Source organism: Bison bison, unplaced genomic scaffold (genome assembly GCF_000754665.1).
Source record: "Bison bison bison isolate TAMUID 2011002044 unplaced genomic scaffold, Bison_UMD1.0 scf7180017864473, whole genome shotgun sequence".
NCBI lineage: Eukaryota > Metazoa > Chordata > Mammalia > Artiodactyla > Bovidae > Bison > Bison bison.
The window spans coordinates 17319885-17336878 of record NW_011495034.1 but is presented as its reverse complement, the minus strand read 5'-3'; the positions used below and the strand labels follow the sequence as shown (position 1 = coordinate 17336878).

The 16994-nt window shown below is 49.8% G+C and overlaps 1 protein-coding gene across 3 annotated transcripts; it reads left to right on the top strand.

Annotated features, from left to right (window-relative positions):
* Nucleotides 1-605: 605 nt before the first annotated feature.
* On the top strand, nt 606-15950 carry USB1 (U6 snRNA biogenesis 1). 3 transcript variants are annotated; one of them, XM_010861851.1, is made up of 7 exons: nt 606-782; nt 2166-2332; nt 4341-4524; nt 9903-9956; nt 12347-12452; nt 13695-13778; nt 14839-15950. In XM_010861851.1, the coding sequence occupies exons 1-7, from the start codon at nt 685-687 to the stop codon at nt 14941-14943; spliced, it is 798 nt and encodes a 265-aa protein (XP_010860153.1). In that variant the 5' UTR covers nt 606-684; the 3' UTR covers nt 14944-15950. The 3 variants fall into 3 exon arrangements, with proteins under 3 accessions (XP_010860153.1, XP_010860154.1, XP_010860155.1); XM_010861852.1 differs by lacking the exon at nt 14839-15950 and adding an exon at nt 14024-14829; XM_010861853.1 differs by having other exon boundaries at nt 610-665; nt 14839-15948.
* Nucleotides 15951-16994: the final 1044 nt, after the last annotated feature.

Sequence of the window (16994 nt, the reverse complement as noted above, 5' to 3'; positions counted from 1 at the left end):
CGGACGCGCTGGGTGGCTCTCCGGTCGCTCGACCGGCACGTCTCAGCTGACCCAGGAAGGGCGCTCTGCTTCCGACCACCCTACTCGGCCTTAGGGGAGCGAGTTCCCAGGGCCCGGCCCACGGCCCGACCCCTGAGCCTGAGAGGAGAGCCCTCCTAGACCCTCTGATCTTCTGAAACGGACCCGCCTCTGACTCTTCAGCTCGCTCTTAGGGAAGGGGGCCCCCCGGAGCTCGGACTTTGGGCGGGGCTTGGGGAAGGGGCCCCGGGACCTCTGACCCCAGTCCGGAAGGCTAGGGCAAGGATCTCCGCTGGGTCTAGTGCTCTGACCTCTGACCCAGAGACCATCAGCTGCCGGGAGGTCCCGAGTTGCTGCAGACTGAGCAGCGGACAGAGAGAGAGGTCAGGACCCAGAGCGATCTCTGAAATGGGCACACGGAGGATGGCCGTGCCAGGAGGCTCCAAGGGAGCGGTCAAAGCGAGGCGAGCGGGCACGCAGCGTGGTCTGGGTGGGTACAATCTTTGCTCCTGTCCTGCCAGGCCCCGCCCCCGCACCCCGCCCCGAGGCGGTGCTAATTTGTGCCCCGCCCCCGGGAGAGCACTTCCGGCACAGAGGAATTCCGGGTGGGGTGAGATTGCCTGCCGGCTGTCTGTGCGGTCTTGAAGGTGGGTGCGGGGGTGCCTCATGAGTGCGGCGCCCCTCGTGGGCTACAGCAGCAGCGGCTCCGAAGATGAGGCCGAGGCCGGGGCCCGGGTTCGGCCGGGGGCTGAAGGCCGCAGTCGGTGAGGAGCGAGGAAGTCTTTCTGGGGAAGGGTGATTGGAGAGGGTCCGGGGCTGCTCGCGAGGTAAAGAAAAGGGGCACGGGGTGGGGGCAAGGAGGACCAGACAGAGCCTCGGTGTGCCCCCACCTGGCTGGGTCAAGGTTAGGAGGCAGGAAACGGGGTGGGTTTGGGTCCAGCCTCGGGCGCCGGCCCACTCTGTCTCCTGGTACGCACCACTGTACCACCATAGGTCTGTTTCCTCATTTGGAAAGTGTTTCTTTAATCTAATAAATATTCATGAAGTACTCGCTCTGCGCCAGGCTGGGAACTGGGGACTCAGCAGTGAGCAAAGTAGGAAGTCTCCTACTTTGTGGAGGAGCTTCGGTTGTTAATTGCCAGGCCTGGTACCTGCTGAGTGCTTTTCAAGCAGCACTTTCGTTCATCCCACTTTATGGATGAGGAAACGGGAGGTCCACAGAGAGCATATTACTTGCCTAAGACCACAGAGCTAGGAAGTGTCACTCTGGCTCAGGCCTGTCCAGTTCAGTTCAGTTCACTTGCTCACTTGCTCAGTCGTGTCCGACTCTTTGCAACCCCATGAATCGCAGCACGCCAGGCCTCCCTATCCATCACCAACTCTCGGGATTTACCCAAACTCATATCTGTTGAGTCGGTGATGCCATCCAGCCATCTCATCCTCTGTCGTCCCCTTCTCCTCCTGCCCCCAATCCCTCCACATATCGCTACGTGCTCCTTTGTTTCCCATGGGGACCAGGTTCCTAGAAAGTCTGCTTCCAGGAGTTGTTCACTGAGTCGTGTCCCATGCTTTACAACCCCATGGACTGCAGCACCCCAGGCTTCCCTGTCCTTCACTATCTCCCCAAGCTCGCTCAAACTCATGTCCATTGAGTCGGTGATGCCATCCAACCAACTCATCCTCGGTCATCCCCTTCTCCTCCCACCCTCAATCTTTCCCAGCATCAGGGTCTTTTTCAATGAATCAGCTCTTCACATCAGGTGGCCATAGTATTGGAACTTTAGCTTCAGCATTAGTCCTTCCAATGAATATTCAGGGTTGATTTCCTTTAGGATTGGCTGGTTTTATCTCCTTGCAGTCCAGGAGACTTTCAGGAGTCTTCTCCAGCACCACAGTTTGAAAGCATCAATTCTTCGGCACTCAGCCTTCTTTAATGTCCGACTCTCACATCTGTACATGACTACTGGAAAAATCTGGGAGACACCAATGAAAGAGTGTTGGGGAAAGAGCTTTGTGGTTATCTAATGGCACTTGGTGAGAAATAGACATGCAGAGTCACCCTGTACAAGGGGTTACAACTTTCCTCATGTGTACAGACAGAGAAAGTAGGAAGCTAACTGGGCTTATTTTCTTCTTTCATCTTGCAGGGGCCAGAGCCCCCTTCCCGGCCAGAGGTTGCCAGTACCCGACAGTGTGCTGCACATGTTCCCCAGCACTGAGGAGGGGCCTGTGGATGATAGTGCAAAACACAGGGGCCGGGTGCGCACCTTTCCCCATGAGCGTGGCAACTGGGCCACCCACGTCTACGTACCTTGTAAGTAATGCCTGAGAGACATGTGGCTGACACTGACAAGGTGCCTCTTATGGGAGGAAGCTGGCCCCAACCAGGAGGAAGCCAGAAACCTCAAGTTCTGACACTGGTAGTGAGAAAGAGATCAACTCAGCAGAGAGAGGGCAAGCTCTGGCTTCAAGTCCCACCCCACCCTAACCCTGATGAGTGAGTGGCAGGCAGAAAAAGCCCAGGCTTCAGAGTCTGACCTCACTCCACTACCCACTACTCTGGGTGCCCTTAGTTAAGTTGCTAGACTTCTCAGATGCTTATTTCCCCAGCTTTTTTCAGTGTTGTGCCAATATATATATTTTATTTGTTAGAAAAGATGAGGGCATGCAGTTCTTCCTGAGCTTTCTCCATATGACACTACACGTTGGACAGCCTTCCTCTCATTACAGAAGGCAAGCTCATGATTATGGCTCCACAGTAACCCATCCTTGTGGAGAAGGCAATGGCACCCCACTCCAGTACTCTTGCCTGGCAAATCCCATGGACGGAGGAGCCTGGTAGGCTGCAGTCCACAGGGTTGCTAAGAGTCGGACACGACTGAGCGACTTCACTTTCACTTTTCACTTTAATGCATTAGAAAGGGAAATGGCAACCCACTCCAGTGTTCTTGCCTGGAGAGTCCCAGGGACAGGGGAGCCTGGTGGGCTGCCGTCTATGGGGTCGTACAGAGTCGGACACGACTGAAGTGACTTAGCAGGTAGCAGTGGTCTTGAAAGTGGGGTATGTGCCCTGAGGGAGAGATCAAGGTGACCTCTTAGAAAGAAAAGCATTAAGACTTTTTAATGTATTTCTCTTTATCTCATCTTTTTAAGTTTCTACTCTTCAGAGTGTACATTTTATAACATAATTTTGCAGTGGAGCGCATGTTTGTAATTTATTAATAAATGTACATTGACTGTAGGTATGTGTGCAAGCTCGTTTGACTAATGGCACGTGTGATCACAGTAGTTTGGATATCCCTGCTTTAGATGTGGACTTTGAGGACGCCTGCTTTCTCTGTCACATATTTCTCTTTTTACTCAAATTCTTTTCAAAAAGCATATGTATGTATATGTATCAGTTCACTTCAGTTGCTCAGTCGTGTCCACCACTTTGCAACCCCATGGACTGCAGCACACCAGGCCTCCCTGTCCATCGCCAGCTCCTGGAGCTTACTCCATTGAGTCAATGATGCCATCCAACCATCTCATCTTCTTTTGTCCCTTTCTCCTCCTGCCTTCAATCTCTGCCAGCATCAGGGTCTTTTCAAATGAGTCAGTTCTTTGCAACAGGTAGCCAAAGTATTGGAGTTTCAGCTTCCGCATCAGTCCTTCCAATGAATATTCAGGGTTGATTTCCTTTAGGATGAACTGGTTGGATGTCCTTGCAGTCCAGGAGACTCTCAAGAGTCTTCTCCAACACCACAGTTCAAAAGCATCAGTTCTTCGGCACTCAGCTTTCTTTATAGTCCAAGTCTCACATCCATACATGACTACTGGAAAAACCATAGCTTTGACTAGACGGACCTTTGTTGGCAAAGTAATGTTCCTGCTTTTTAATATGCTGTCTAGGTGGTCGTAACTTTTCTTCCAAGGAACAAGCTATATGTGTATTCTATAACCATAAACACATATTAAAATATGATTAGAATACATAGACATTGGCTGAGCTTCCCAGGTGGCTCAGTGGTAAAGAATCCACCTGCCAGTGCATGAGATGCAGGTTGGATCCCTGGGTCGGGAAGATCCCCTGGAGAAGGAAATGGCAACCTGCTCCAGTAGTCTTGCCTGGAAAATTCCACGGACAGAGGAGCCTGGCAGGCTACAGTCCATGGAGTTGAAAAGAGTCGGATGCGACTTAGCGACTAAACAACAAGATGCTGGCTGCTCTCAGAGTAACTTTCTCCTAAAACCTAGAGTAACAAAAGCCTTTCTCTGCTCCTGGCCATCATGTGGCCATCCTGCTAAGAGAGTGGCCCACCCACTCCACTCTTCCCCTCCAGACGAAGCCCGGGAGGAGTTCCTGGACCTGCTTGACGCACTGCTGTGCCACGCGCAGACATACGTCCCCCGGCTGGTGAGGATGGAAGCCTTCCACCTCAGCCTGTCCCAGAGCGTGGTTCTGCGCCACCACTGGATCCTCCCCTTCGTGCAGGCTCTGAAAGACCGAGTGGCCTCCTTCCAGAGGTGAGTGTCCCATGCTTCTGTCTGCCTCTCCTCTCCTTCCCCTCCAAGTTCCCATGGGGATGGACCTGTGGGATGGTGCTACCCCAGCAAGCAGGCCAGACCTAAAGGCTAGCACACTGAGTATCTCCTAGCGCTGTGCCCTGTACATGTCATCCCGTGTGACTTTGATGTATGAAACAGAACCCGTAAGATGTATATAGATAAGAAGAGATTTATTACAGGTGTTGGCTTATGCAGTTATGGAGGCCAAGAAGCCTACTATCTGCCATCTACAAGGAGAGAACCAGAAGAGCTGGTTGTGTAATTCAGTTTGATTTCAAAGTCCTAAAATAACAGGGGACTGGTGATGTAAGTCCTGATATGAGCCTGAAAGCCTGAAAACCAGGAGTGCTGATGTCAGAGGGTAGGAGAAAATGGATGTCTCAACTCATGCAGGGAAGGGGAGTTTGTCCTTCCTCGGCCTTTCTGTTCCGTTCAGGCCCTCAGCACCTTGGATAACACCCACCCGTTGAGGAAGGCCGTTTGCTTTACCCAGTTCATCAGTTCAAATGTTAGTCTTCCCAGAAACACCCTCACAGACAAACCCCAAGATAATGGCTTACCAGCTCTCTGGGCATCCCTTAGATCAGTCAGGTTAACACATAAAATTAACCATCACCAGTCTATCCCTTCTTGACTTGACACTTACATGCATCTTCTTAAACCACACTTAATCTCTAAATTAACACTACAACAAGGCCATAACTCTGCCTAACATAATACAACGTCCATTGTGCTCCTGAAAATGCACTAATCCCTTTCCCAGAAGCGGGGGTAAGGTTCTTGAGCAATGTTTTTGCTCTTCTAATCACCCCTAACTTGAATGCGTGCATGCGTGCTCAGTCATGTCCAACTCTTTGTAACCCTGTGGACTATAGCCTGCCAGGCTCCTCTCTACATGGCATTTCCCGGGCAAGAATACTGGAATGGGTTGCCATTTCCTCCTCCAGGGGATCTTCCCAACCCAGGGATCAAACCCATGTCTCCTGCATTGGCAGGTGGATTATTTTACCCCCGAGCCACCTAGGAAGCCCATAACTTGAATACCAATTAGCAACACTTAAATGCTAAAATAAAGTCATTCCATCTTATGTGATAAGGGAGTAAGAGAAGAAAACAAAGATATTTGCTTAATATATGTACAGGCAAATCTTGTTTTTTATGTTTCACCGATACAGCATTTTTTAATAAACTGAAGGTTTGTGGCAACCCTGCATTGAGCAAGTCTGTCAGCATCATGTTCCAGCATTTGCTCTTGTGTTTGTCATATTTCGGTAATTCTTGCAATATTTCAAACTTTCTCATTATCCTTATATTTGTCATAGTGATATTTGACATTATTATTGTAATTGTTTTGGGGTGCCAGGAGCCACACCCATATAAGAGGGCAGACAATTGATAAATGTGAATGTTCTGACCGCTCCACCGACCAGCCATTCCTCCGCATCTCTCTCCCTCCCCTTAGGCCTCCCTATTCCCTGAGATACAACAGTATTGAAATTAATAACCCTACACTAGCCTCTTAAGTGTTCAAGTGAAAGGAAGGGTCACACGTCTCTCACTTCAAATCAAAAGCCAAAAATGACTAAGTGAGGAAGGCATGTCAAAAGTGGAAGGAAACTGGAAGCTAGGCCTCTTGTCCCTGTTAGCCAAGTTGTGACTGAAAAGGGAAAGTTCTTGAAGGAAATCAGAAGTACTCCTCCAGCGAATGCAGGAATGGTAAAGCAAGAGAGCCTGGAGAAAGTTTTAGTGGTCTGGACAGATGATGAAACCAGTCACAGCATTCCCTTCCGCCAAAGCCTGATTCAGAGCAAGGCCCTAACTCTTCAATTCTGTGAAGGCTGAGAGGGGAGGAATCTGCAGAAAAGTCTGAAGCTGGCAGAGGTTGGTTCATGAAGTTTAATGTAAGAAGCCGCCTCCATAACATGAAAGTGTGAGATGAAGCTGCAAGTACTGATGTAGATGCTGCCGCAAATTACCCAGAAGATCTAGCTAAGATCATTAATGAAGGTGGCCACACCAAGCAACAGATTTTTCAGTGTAGCTGAAACAGCCTTCTATTGGAAGAAGATGCCAGCTAGGATTTTCATAGCCTGAAAGGGGGTGTCAGGGCTTAGCTTCACAGCTTCATAGAACAGGCTAATTCTCTCGTTAGGGGCTAATACAGCTGTTGATTTTAAGTTTAACCCAATGCTCATTTGCTATTTCAAAAATCCTAGGGCCCTTAAGAATTATGCTAAATCTACTCTGCTGATGCTCTATTAATGTAACAACAAAGCCTGGATGACAGCACATCTGTTGACAGCTTGGTTTACTGAATATTTCAAGCCCATTGTTGAGACAGCCAGCTCAGAAGAAAGATTCCTATCAAAATATTACTGCTCAGTAACAATGCACCAGGAGACCCAAGAGCTCTGATGGAGATGGACAGATGAGGTCAGTGTCGTTTCTCTGTTGCTAACACAACATCCATTCTGCAGTCCATGGATCAAGGGCTAAATTTCAACCCTCAAGTCTTATTTAAGAAATATGTTTCATTTAGGTTATAGCTGCCAAAGGTAATAATTCCGCTGATGGATCTGGGCAAAGTCAATTGAAAACCTCTGGAAAGGATTCACCATTCTAGATGCCATTAAGAACATTTGTGATTCATAGGAAAAGGTCAAAATACCAACATACACGGGAGTGTGGAAGAAGTTGATTCCAGTCCTCATGGGTGACTTTGAAGAGGGCAAGACTTCAGTGGAGGAAGTAACTGCAGATGTGATGGAAGAAGCAAGACAGCTAGAATTAGAAGTGGAGCCTCACGATGGGAGTGAGTTGCTGCCATCTCATGATAAAACTTTAATGGCTGAGGAGCTTCTTACAGCTGAGCAGAGAACGTGGCTTCTTGAGACGGAATCTACTCCTGGTGAAGATGCTATGAAGATGGTTGAAATGACGACCAAGGATTTAGAATATTACATAAACTTAGTTGATAAAGCAGTGGCAGGGTTTGAGAGGATTGATTCCAATTTTGAAAGAAGCTGTCCTGTGGATAAAGTGCCACTAAACAGCATTGCAATGCATGCTACAGAATAATTGTTCATGGAAGGAAAAGAAGGTTGATGGAGCAAACTTCATCGTTTGCCTTATTGTCTTATTCTAAGAAATTGCCTTCACCACCCCAGTCTTCAGCAACCACCACCTTGACCAGTCAGCAGCCATGTACACTGAGCCAGGACCCTCCACTAGCAAAGAGATTATGACTCACTGAATGCGCAAATGATGGTTAGCAGGTTTTAGTAATAAAGTATTTAAAAAATAAAGTATGTAGATTGTTTCTTTAGACATAATGCCTTTGCATGCTTAGTTGACTGCAGTGTAGTATAGACATAACTCTTATATGCACTGAAAAGCCAAAAAATTGTGACTCACTTTATTGCTGCTACTGCTAAGTTGCTTCAGTCGTGACCGACTCTGTGCGACCCCATAGACAGCAGCCCACTAGGCTCCTCTGTCCCTGGGATTCTCCAGGCAAGAGTACTGGAGTGGGTTGCCATTTCCTTCTCCAGTGTGTGAAAGTGAAGTTGCTAAGTCGTGCCAGGCTCTTAACGACCCCATGGACTGCAGCCTACCAGGCTCCTCCATCCATGGGATTTTCCAGGCAAGAGTACTGGAGTGGGTGCCATCGCCTTCTCCATACTTTATTGCAGTATTCACTTTATTGCCGTGTTCTAGATCCAAACTCACAGTGTCCCCGAGGTGTCCGGTATTTATACTCACAGATGTATTCATAAAATAAGGAAATTTTCATGATAATTACAGTCCTCATTTCTGTAACTGGTCACATGGTCACAGCTGATATTTACAGCTACCTTCCACTTCCTAGCTCTCTATTCCCTTTGCCTTTGGCAAGCACCTCAGGTGGTTATGGTTCTTTACCTGGGGTGGTGACCCAAACCTTTATTCCTGAAGGATCAGGGCCATTACTAGTCCTGCCTGGGTTGGTTGGTGTACTTTTCCGCTGGCCTGAGTCAGTGGGCATGGTTAATACTAAAAGATCTAACAGCAGGTCTTCTGTATCCCAGGCACCCTCTGCCTTATCTCCATCATGGAGTTCTAGTCCAGTTTCCCCTTGGTAGTCAGGATCAAGGACCCCAGCCAACACGGGAACTCTTTGTTGATTCAAAGGTACAGGAGCCCAAAGTGGCAAGTCTTTTTTTTTTTTAATATTATTTATTTGGCTGTACCGTGTCTTAGTTGCAGCATGTAGGATTAGTTCCCCAACCAGGGATCAAACCCTGGCTCCCTGCATTGGGAGTGTGAAGTCTTAGCCACTGGACCACCAAGGTGGCAAGTCTCAACTTCCAGTTCAATGAAAGCACTATGTCTCCTATGGGAAGTATTCCTCCCTCTGGAACTAAGACCTCTGGGCTACCAGAGCATGAAGTTGTGGGAACAGAAAGTAAACATTTTGCTAATAGATCACTCATATTAGCGGTTCCACTCCCATTTCCACCCCTTGATTCCTGGCCCTGTGAATCCTGGCTACGGGAGAATCAGCACCATATATGTCTGTTGATTCAGAGCAGATACAGATAGCGTGGGTTCTGTTATAGAATAAAGTACATGAAAAGTGTTAATCACTCAGTTGTGGTCGACTCTTTTCAACCCCATGGACTGTAGCCTGCTAGGCTCCTCTGTCCATGGAATTTTCCAGCAAGAATATCAGAGTGGGTTACCATTCCTTTCTCCAGGGGATCTTCCCAACCCAGGAGTCAAAGCCGGGTCTCCCGAGTTGCAGGTGGATTCTTTACCATCTAAGCAACCAGGGAAGCCCAAGAATACTGGAGTGGGTAGCCTATCTCTTCTCCAGGGGATCGTCCCAACCCAGGAATCTAACCCAGGTTTCCCGCATTACAGGCAGCTTCTTTACCATCTGAGCTACGTGGGAAGCCCCCTGTTGTTGCTTAGCCGGGGTCAGAATTGTCTTTTTTTTTAACCTACAAGGAAAAAATTGGCCCTTAAGTCATCTATTAACACCAACCTGATGATGTCTTTCTCAGTTCTCATCAGTAAAGCTGAAATAGTCTCAAATTGCTTATCAAAATCAACTGTTCTTAATAAAGTAAAATTTTTACTAGCATCTGAATGAAGCTATGGGTTACCTGGACTCAGCGATTATTTAAGCTCTTGTATTCTAGGGTTGAGTTTACCACCTGTATAACAGGGCAACAATACTACACGTGAAATGAGTTAACTATAGTTTCAAAGTGATGTTTCTTTAATATAAACTGTTTTCTCTAAAAATATTTTCCTTATCATTTTTCCTGAAATGTGGTTCTTCTGAATTTCAGATTCTGCTTTACCACCGACCAGGTAAAGATTTACACCAATCAAGAGAAAACCAGGTGGGTCTCCCTGCTCTGCCCCTAGTTGTTCCCAGAAGAGGATTCTTTGCAGTAAAGACTTGAGGAGGCCTTGTCTGTCTCATTTTTTGGTTTGTTTGTGTTTTAACCAGCTCTATGACTACCAAGGCAGTTGTCCCCAAATCTGAACCTTTCATTAAGAAAAATAACTCCGGGAGCATAAGAGGAGGAGCAGAGGTAGAGAATAACATCTTGGTTTAGTGGGGAAAGCCTGAGACAAAAAAACCCTGGGTGCCTGCCCAGCTGTCTCCAATTTAACGTTGAGCTCATACCTTCAACCTCTGTGACCTGCCATTTCCAAGCTGTCACAAGCATGCCCTGACACATCTATCAGTGGGCAGTTGTGAGGCTCAAATGAACTGAACGAGTTTTATAAAAGCATTCAAGGATGAGATGAACAAAAGAAATTGTTATTAACAAGGCTTCAAAGCAAACGTCCTTGTCAGATCCACTCACTGAGTTGCCTTCTGCTCTCAGCACCTCTGAGAGGACAGCTCATTCCTTCATTCTGCAAAATTGGTTCAGCACGTCCTGGTGCCAGAGACTTGCTGTACACTGCAGGTCAGCAATGAAAAGGTCAGCACAGTCCTTGCTCTTTGGGGTCTCACGTTCTGCAGGGGGAGATAAACAAGGAAATGAGACTCTTAGAAACTACTGTGATATGAGTCTGGATCATGCAGCCAAGGACGCCCCTAGGGAGCTGGCATTTGCCAGTGACCTAAGGATGAAAAGTAATGAGCCTTGGGAAACGCTACTGAGAGAGCTTCCAAGCAGAGGACACAGCCGAGAAGGTAGTCTAAGGAGGAAGGAGCCTGGCTTGTTTGAGGAGGCCAATGAAGCGGAACCCAGGGAGCAAGTGGGAGAGTGGGAGGAGATGAGTCAGTCTGGGTTAGCTCCTACCGGGCCTTCAAGGTCAGGGTCAGGAGTTTTCAGGGTCACGGAAGCCACTGGAGGGATCTGCACAGAGACGTGATCCAACTTACGTTTGTAACTGCCGGTCTGGCCCAATCGTGTCTGTGGCTCCCACATGGAGACAAGATGTAAAGGAGGTTGGATGCAGGGAGAGAGAAAGGAGACAGGTGTCACCATCCAGGTGAGGCGCCGAGGGTGTCCTGACTCAGGGTGATGGCAGTGCAAGGGCCAAGAAGCAGACGTATTCCTGATACGCTGCAGAGAGAATCAACCAGAATCATCAGTGAGTCGGATCTATGCACAGTAAGGGGAAGAACCAAAGTAGATGCCTGGACTTGGGGTTTGAACAGCTGGGTAAATAAATGGTCCCACTTCCCGAGTTTGGAAACACCTGTGGGAGGAAAATCGGTTTTGCTTTGTTCCCAGTAAACGTTGCCACTGATGATATCCCCGGGTACCCATGGGTGGAAGAGGTACATACACAGTCAAGCAGACAGGAGAGGTGCCAGCCAGAGATGGAAATGTGGGAGCCATCGGGCTGTGTGATACTGAAACCAGGGCTGGGGTGGGGGCCAGGGCACACAGAGCACATCAAAGGCCTGAGGGCTGGGCTCTGCAACCCTTGACCATTTAGAGGCTGGAAAGAACAGAGGGCAGCAGAGGAGACTGAACCGGAGGCCAGAGGCAGGGTCACACCAGGACTGTGTAGTGGGTGGTCTCTTGGAGCCAAGAGGAAAAAAATGGGTTTCAGGGAGAGAGGAACCAGCTGTGTCAGACCCTGCTGAGAGGCCAAGGTGAGGCCGGAGAAGTGTCCATCAAGTGCAGTAACCCGGAGGTGGGCGGCAGCTTTGATGCGAGCTGGCTGAAGATGGCGGGGCGGGAGAGACAGCGGAGGGAGACAGAGCATCTGAACATCAAGTCTAACTGAGGATGGAATGAAGACTGGCTGAGAACTCGGGTTCAAAGGAGGGGTTTTAAGGATGAGAGAGTCCAGTGGTTAAGACACTGAAGTTCCACTGCAGGAGGCACGGGTTTGATCTCCAGTGGGGGGAACTAAGATCCCACATGCTGTGTTGCGGGGCCAAAAATAAATAAGAGAATAAAGATGAGAGTGTGCTACTGGGAGGGAGTCAGTGCCAGAGAGGGAAGCCCTGGAGAAGGACCCACCTGGGAGCGATGATGGTGAGCCTGGCTACAGAATCATTGGGTCCGTAGACTTGGCAGCGGCAGATGATGATGGTCCTTCAGGGGATCTTAGACCCTAGGGAAAGAGGGGAGGTGTGTGGTTAGAGCTAGGGGAGGATGGGAGAGCCAGCTGGGAGAGCAGGGTAGTGAACTGTGTTCATAACCCAGACCTCCCGGCTTCCTTCTGTCGCATCCTCTGCCCTCCTCACGGCTGGTTTACATTCTCAGCGGCCGTGTCTCACACCGGTGTTGTCTCCACTGCTGTCTCCCCCCAGGACCTTTGTTGGGCTCGAGGTCACCTCAGGGCACGCCCACTTCCTGGACCTGGTTGCAGAGGTAGACAGGGTCATGGAGGAGTTTGACCTCAGCACTTTCTACCAGGTAATCAACGGGCGTTATTTTTCCTCTCCACCAACCCATCTCTAATGGCAATAAATCCAGCCTTAAAGAAACCCTTGCAGAGCCCTCCAGAACTTTCCCAGGGGAAGCGTTCATTCGGCTGGCCCTCAGATGACCCACACCCCTGGGGAGTTGAGGGTCTGATGTTGGGTCAGATATTGCCCTGCCAAAGTCCAGCATTTCTTACAAATCTTCTGTTATCTCTTCAGTATGCTCGACGAGATCTGTGCCTTTGATTCTGATGTATCCATGCTTATCTTTATATTTTTTAAGAAGTAGCTTTCCCTAGTATTTTTTAGTCACATCGACACTCCAGATAGAGTCAAAGCTTCACATCCCTTCCTGTGCCTTACCCCGTGCCCTCCAGGGGAACTTGAACCTACCCAAGTTGAATGTTATGGCTTTAAAGGGCCGGTGGTTTTGCTTGATATATTCTTTTAAAGTCATGCTGTGATATAGAAGTATGAATTTGAATGGAGATAATTTACAATTTAATCATAATTTTAGATATTTCAGGTTTTGTTCACCTTAAAAAGTATGTCATCTATTGAAATGTTTCACATCAGAAAACATTAAATCTGGGACATGGGTTCTCTTCCATGTCCCAGATGTAAGGACTCAATGTTATGACATGTAAAGGAGAGCCTCTGAGAACAGGACTGTCTTAGCTCAGGCTGCCATAGCCAGATACCAGAGACTGGATGACTTAAACAATAGAACTTTATTTTCTCGCAATTCTGGAGCCTAGAAGCCTGAAACCAAGGTGCCATCATGGTCAGTTTCTGGTGAGGCCTCTTTTCTTGGCTTGTCGATGGCCATCTTCCCATCATGTCCTCATTCGATGGAAAGAGAGAGGGAGGAGCCATCTGCCGCCTCTTACGTGGGCACTAACCCCCTCACGAGGGCTCCACCTTCATGACCTCAGCTAAACCCAGTTATCTCCCAAGGGCCCCTTCTCCAAATACCATCACCTTGGGGATTAAGACTTTAATATATGAATTGGGATGGGGGGGAGGGGAACACACAATTCAGTCCATAGCAAGGACTAGCCCAGGGCTATTGTATCTATCCGTGGAGGCACCTGGGATCAACACCAAGGATCTAGTCTCCGTGGATCAGGTCAGGGATCCAGTAGGGATACTGGGACAACTCTCGTCGCGGAGCTCTTGTGACATCTGCCACGGCATCCAGGTGACCACCTGCCTCCCTGCTGTTCCTCTGCAGGACCCCTCCTTCCACATCAGCCTGGCCTGGTGTGTGGGTGACGCGCGTCTCCAGATGGAAGGGCCGTGCCTGCAGGAACTACAGGTGAATTCCTGGCACGAGAGCCGGGCAGGTGCTGAACTCCGGAAGTAAAGCTGTGGAAGGTGGGGGATGGGAAGGGGGCTGACAAACCCTGAGGATTAGGCCCACAAACTGGAATCCCTGGGAGATAACTGGCCTGGCCAGAGAGACCCACACCTCCTGCTGCTCCTCTCAGCACAGTCTCAGACCAGCGGCAGGGCACCACCTGGGAGCTTATTAGCGACACCCACTCTCTTGCCCCAACCCAGACCTAAGGAGTCAGAAGTTAACAAGATGTCTGGGGATTTGTGTGCACGTTAAAACTGGAGACGCCCTGCCGGAGAACACTGATCTCAGAGGACACTGCCAACTTCCCTTCAAGTCCACAGCCCCTCACCCAGAGGTCAAAGGCTCGGGTGCTCACAGGGGCCCAGCAGGGGCTGGAAATGAGTGAAATGTGCCAGGTGTCCAGAACGTCCATCCTCACAGCCTTTCTCATCTTGTGATAAGTAGGGGGTAACTTTCACTTTCCCGTCAGTGCCCTCAGAGGAGCTGATACCTCTCGGAAAGGAGACGGTAGGGAGTTGCTGTGTAGGAATGTGGACCTTGTGTTGCAAGCACTTGTTTTTCAAGAAAAGCCAGAAACCTAGATTTTTTTTTTTTTTTTTTTATGTGTAATCACCCTATTTTCAAATGTTGGCCACCAGTATGTATTTTTTAAGAAAATATTGTTTGAGCCAAAGGAAACACATGCAGGCAGGAGACAGCCCCTGGACCATTATCAGGTAGCCACGTCTGTTCTTGGCCTGATCACGCTGGAGGCGGCAAGGAGCTCTGGGCTCCGGCTCCAGCAGACCCAGGTCCCAAGCCTGGTTTTATTGGATTCTATGATCCAGGACTCTGAGCATCCATTTCCTCGTCTGCCAAGGTGGGATGATAGTACTGACCTCACAGAATAGCAGAGCTGATTCAACAAGGTAGCCTAACCTGTGAAGGATTTCGGTAGGCTGGCTTTGTTCGCAGTGCCGTCTGGGTCCCTGATTCCTCTTAACGCAACTGTCCTCTCCTGGCTCCTGCTTTTAAGGGAATCGTGGATGAGTTTGAAGACTCCGAGATGCTGCTGCGTGCATACGCTGAGCAGATTCGCTGCAAGTCTGGGAACAAATTCTTCTCGATGCCTTTGAAGTGAGCACCAGAGGCCCTCATTGTCTTGGGCCCCTCTGCAGCCAGACAGAGATGGAAGAACCCACTCAGATCGCTGGGGATGCTGCCAGCCCTCCACTGGGGGGCCTGGCCGGAGGAGGCACAGCTGCTCTGGGTGCTCTCCGGGAGCTGGTTCTCTTGGCCCCTTTGAGTTGCAGGTCAGGTACCACTGCATTGTAGTCTTTCCCAGAAATCACCAGTAGAGGGCAGCCTGGGCTTCCTAGTTCTAGGTCTGTGGTGGTTATGCAAAAAAGCAAAACAAAACAAAAAATGGGGGTCACCTGGTGAGCCCACCCGTACTCAGCCAGTACCCCCATGGTAGTCCCGCCAACAAATGGCCCCTCCCCCACACCCCCTTGGGCTGTCTGCATTTGGATGCCATTGGCCCCCAGACAAGGGCTTTTTGAAGCCATCATGCCCTGTCTCATCTCTGCTCAGGCCTGACAAAGGGTGCTTCCACGGGCCTGTCATGCTCCCTCCTTGAAGCGGTGTTGCTTTTATTTATTTATTTTTAGTCTCACCCCCCTCCTATGCCAGTGGAGGCCATCTCAGGGCCAAGGCCCAGGGTGCTAATTTGCGGTTTAGCATCAGTTTTCTCCATTCCTTCCTCCCACTCACCCCCAGCCAGGTGCCTGGGAGACTTGAGCAGATGTTTCATCTTGGCCTGACTGGTGGCTTTAAGCCAGGCCTCCAACGCTCTGACCTCTGGCTTCCCATCAGCTTCCCAAAGAAACCAAGAGGCGCCTTCCTGAGGCAGAGCTCTCTTTCTGCCGCCTCCGGCTGCCTGCTGCGGCCTGCGGGCGTTCCGGGGGCACTCAGAGGAAGGGCCAGGGCTTGCACAGGGGTTTTTGTTTTCCTTGAGCCCTCAGCAGAGCCAAGGGCCAGTCCTCTCTCCAGCGGCCACCTGGATTTCTAGTGATGGCGGAAGAGACACTTTTATGTTTTAGTTTTAAATTATCTTCAGCAAATAAAACTTAGGATTTTTATTTTGGACTCTGTTTTGGACTGCTTCTGTTCAACCAGGTGCAAAGATGACTTTCCTCTGCCCCCATCTTCTCTAGCCTGCTTCATGGTGGGAATGCACTCTTGGGAGTCTCCCTTATGACCTCTTAAGGTGGCCATGAGAAGCCTTGACGATGCATCAGTACAGGGTGCGGGCACCTGGCCTGCCAGGACTGCTCGCCAGAGCGGGGTACCTGGACCAAGATATAAGCACAGACATCTAGACACGAACCTGCTGTGACACTTCCGGAGTCCTTTCTAGAACCCTCTCATCTCTTCCTCCCAGGAACCCCCTGGAGAGTAAACCAGGTAGGAGTGATTATTCTGCTTTTCCAGAAAAGCAGGTTCCATGAATTGTCACATGAGAAGTCAGACAAGGCCCTAACCTTAGTGCTGTCCTTTGCAGCCTGCCAGGCCTGCTCTCCCTGCTCCAGCCCAGACCACCCCCTCTCCCCTGGGAAGGATGTGGGAAGAAGGGGGCCTGTGGCTCTGGTTCCCACTCTCCTTCCTACACCTCTGAACCTCCCTCCTGGCCTCTTCGTGAGGCCAGCTCCCAATCACCACCCTGGAGAGACCCAGGAAATCACATTCTGTGCCTTCTTCCCCAAGCCCTCTGCATGGAGCTGCTGATTCAACCAGGATTGGCCAGTCAGGTCTGCTGGCTTTTGAGGTCACACGGGCTGGAGAGGGAGATGCAGGCCAGCCTTCCTGGCAATTCCGCTGTGCAGCCAGCGCTTACTGACACCTGCTCTGTGCCAGCCCCTGACCTGGGCAGCTAAATGAATCAGCCTCCTACAACCCACTGGATGCTAATGAGGGGGTGGGGCTGACACGGTGCAGAGAATACCCATTCCCATCTGGGAGATGCAAGCAAAACCACCCAATTTCCTGCAGGTTCCAATTTCAGGATAGTGACCAGCATCTCACAAGGCAGGTATTGAGGGCGTGGACCACCTGATCCTCCTCATCAGGGCCCTGGAGCCTCCATCTCAGGCACTCCTTCTTCCTGGGAGGGCCCCCCTCAGCCCCCACCCC

Bases quoted from the DNA above. Each gene is read 5' to 3' on its own strand.
- USB1 (XM_010861851.1), top strand. From the start codon at position 685: ATGAGTGCGGCGCCCCTCGTGGGCTACAGCAGCAGCGGCTCCGAAGAT. The intron at 783-2,165 runs GTGAGGAGCGAG...TTCATCTTGCAG, and splicing joins GGGGCTGAAGGCCGCAGTCG to GGGCCAGAGCCCCCTTCCCG. The intron at 13,779-14,838 runs GTGAATTCCTGG...CCTGCTTTTAAG, and splicing joins CGTGCCTGCAGGAACTACAG to GGAATCGTGGATGAGTTTGA.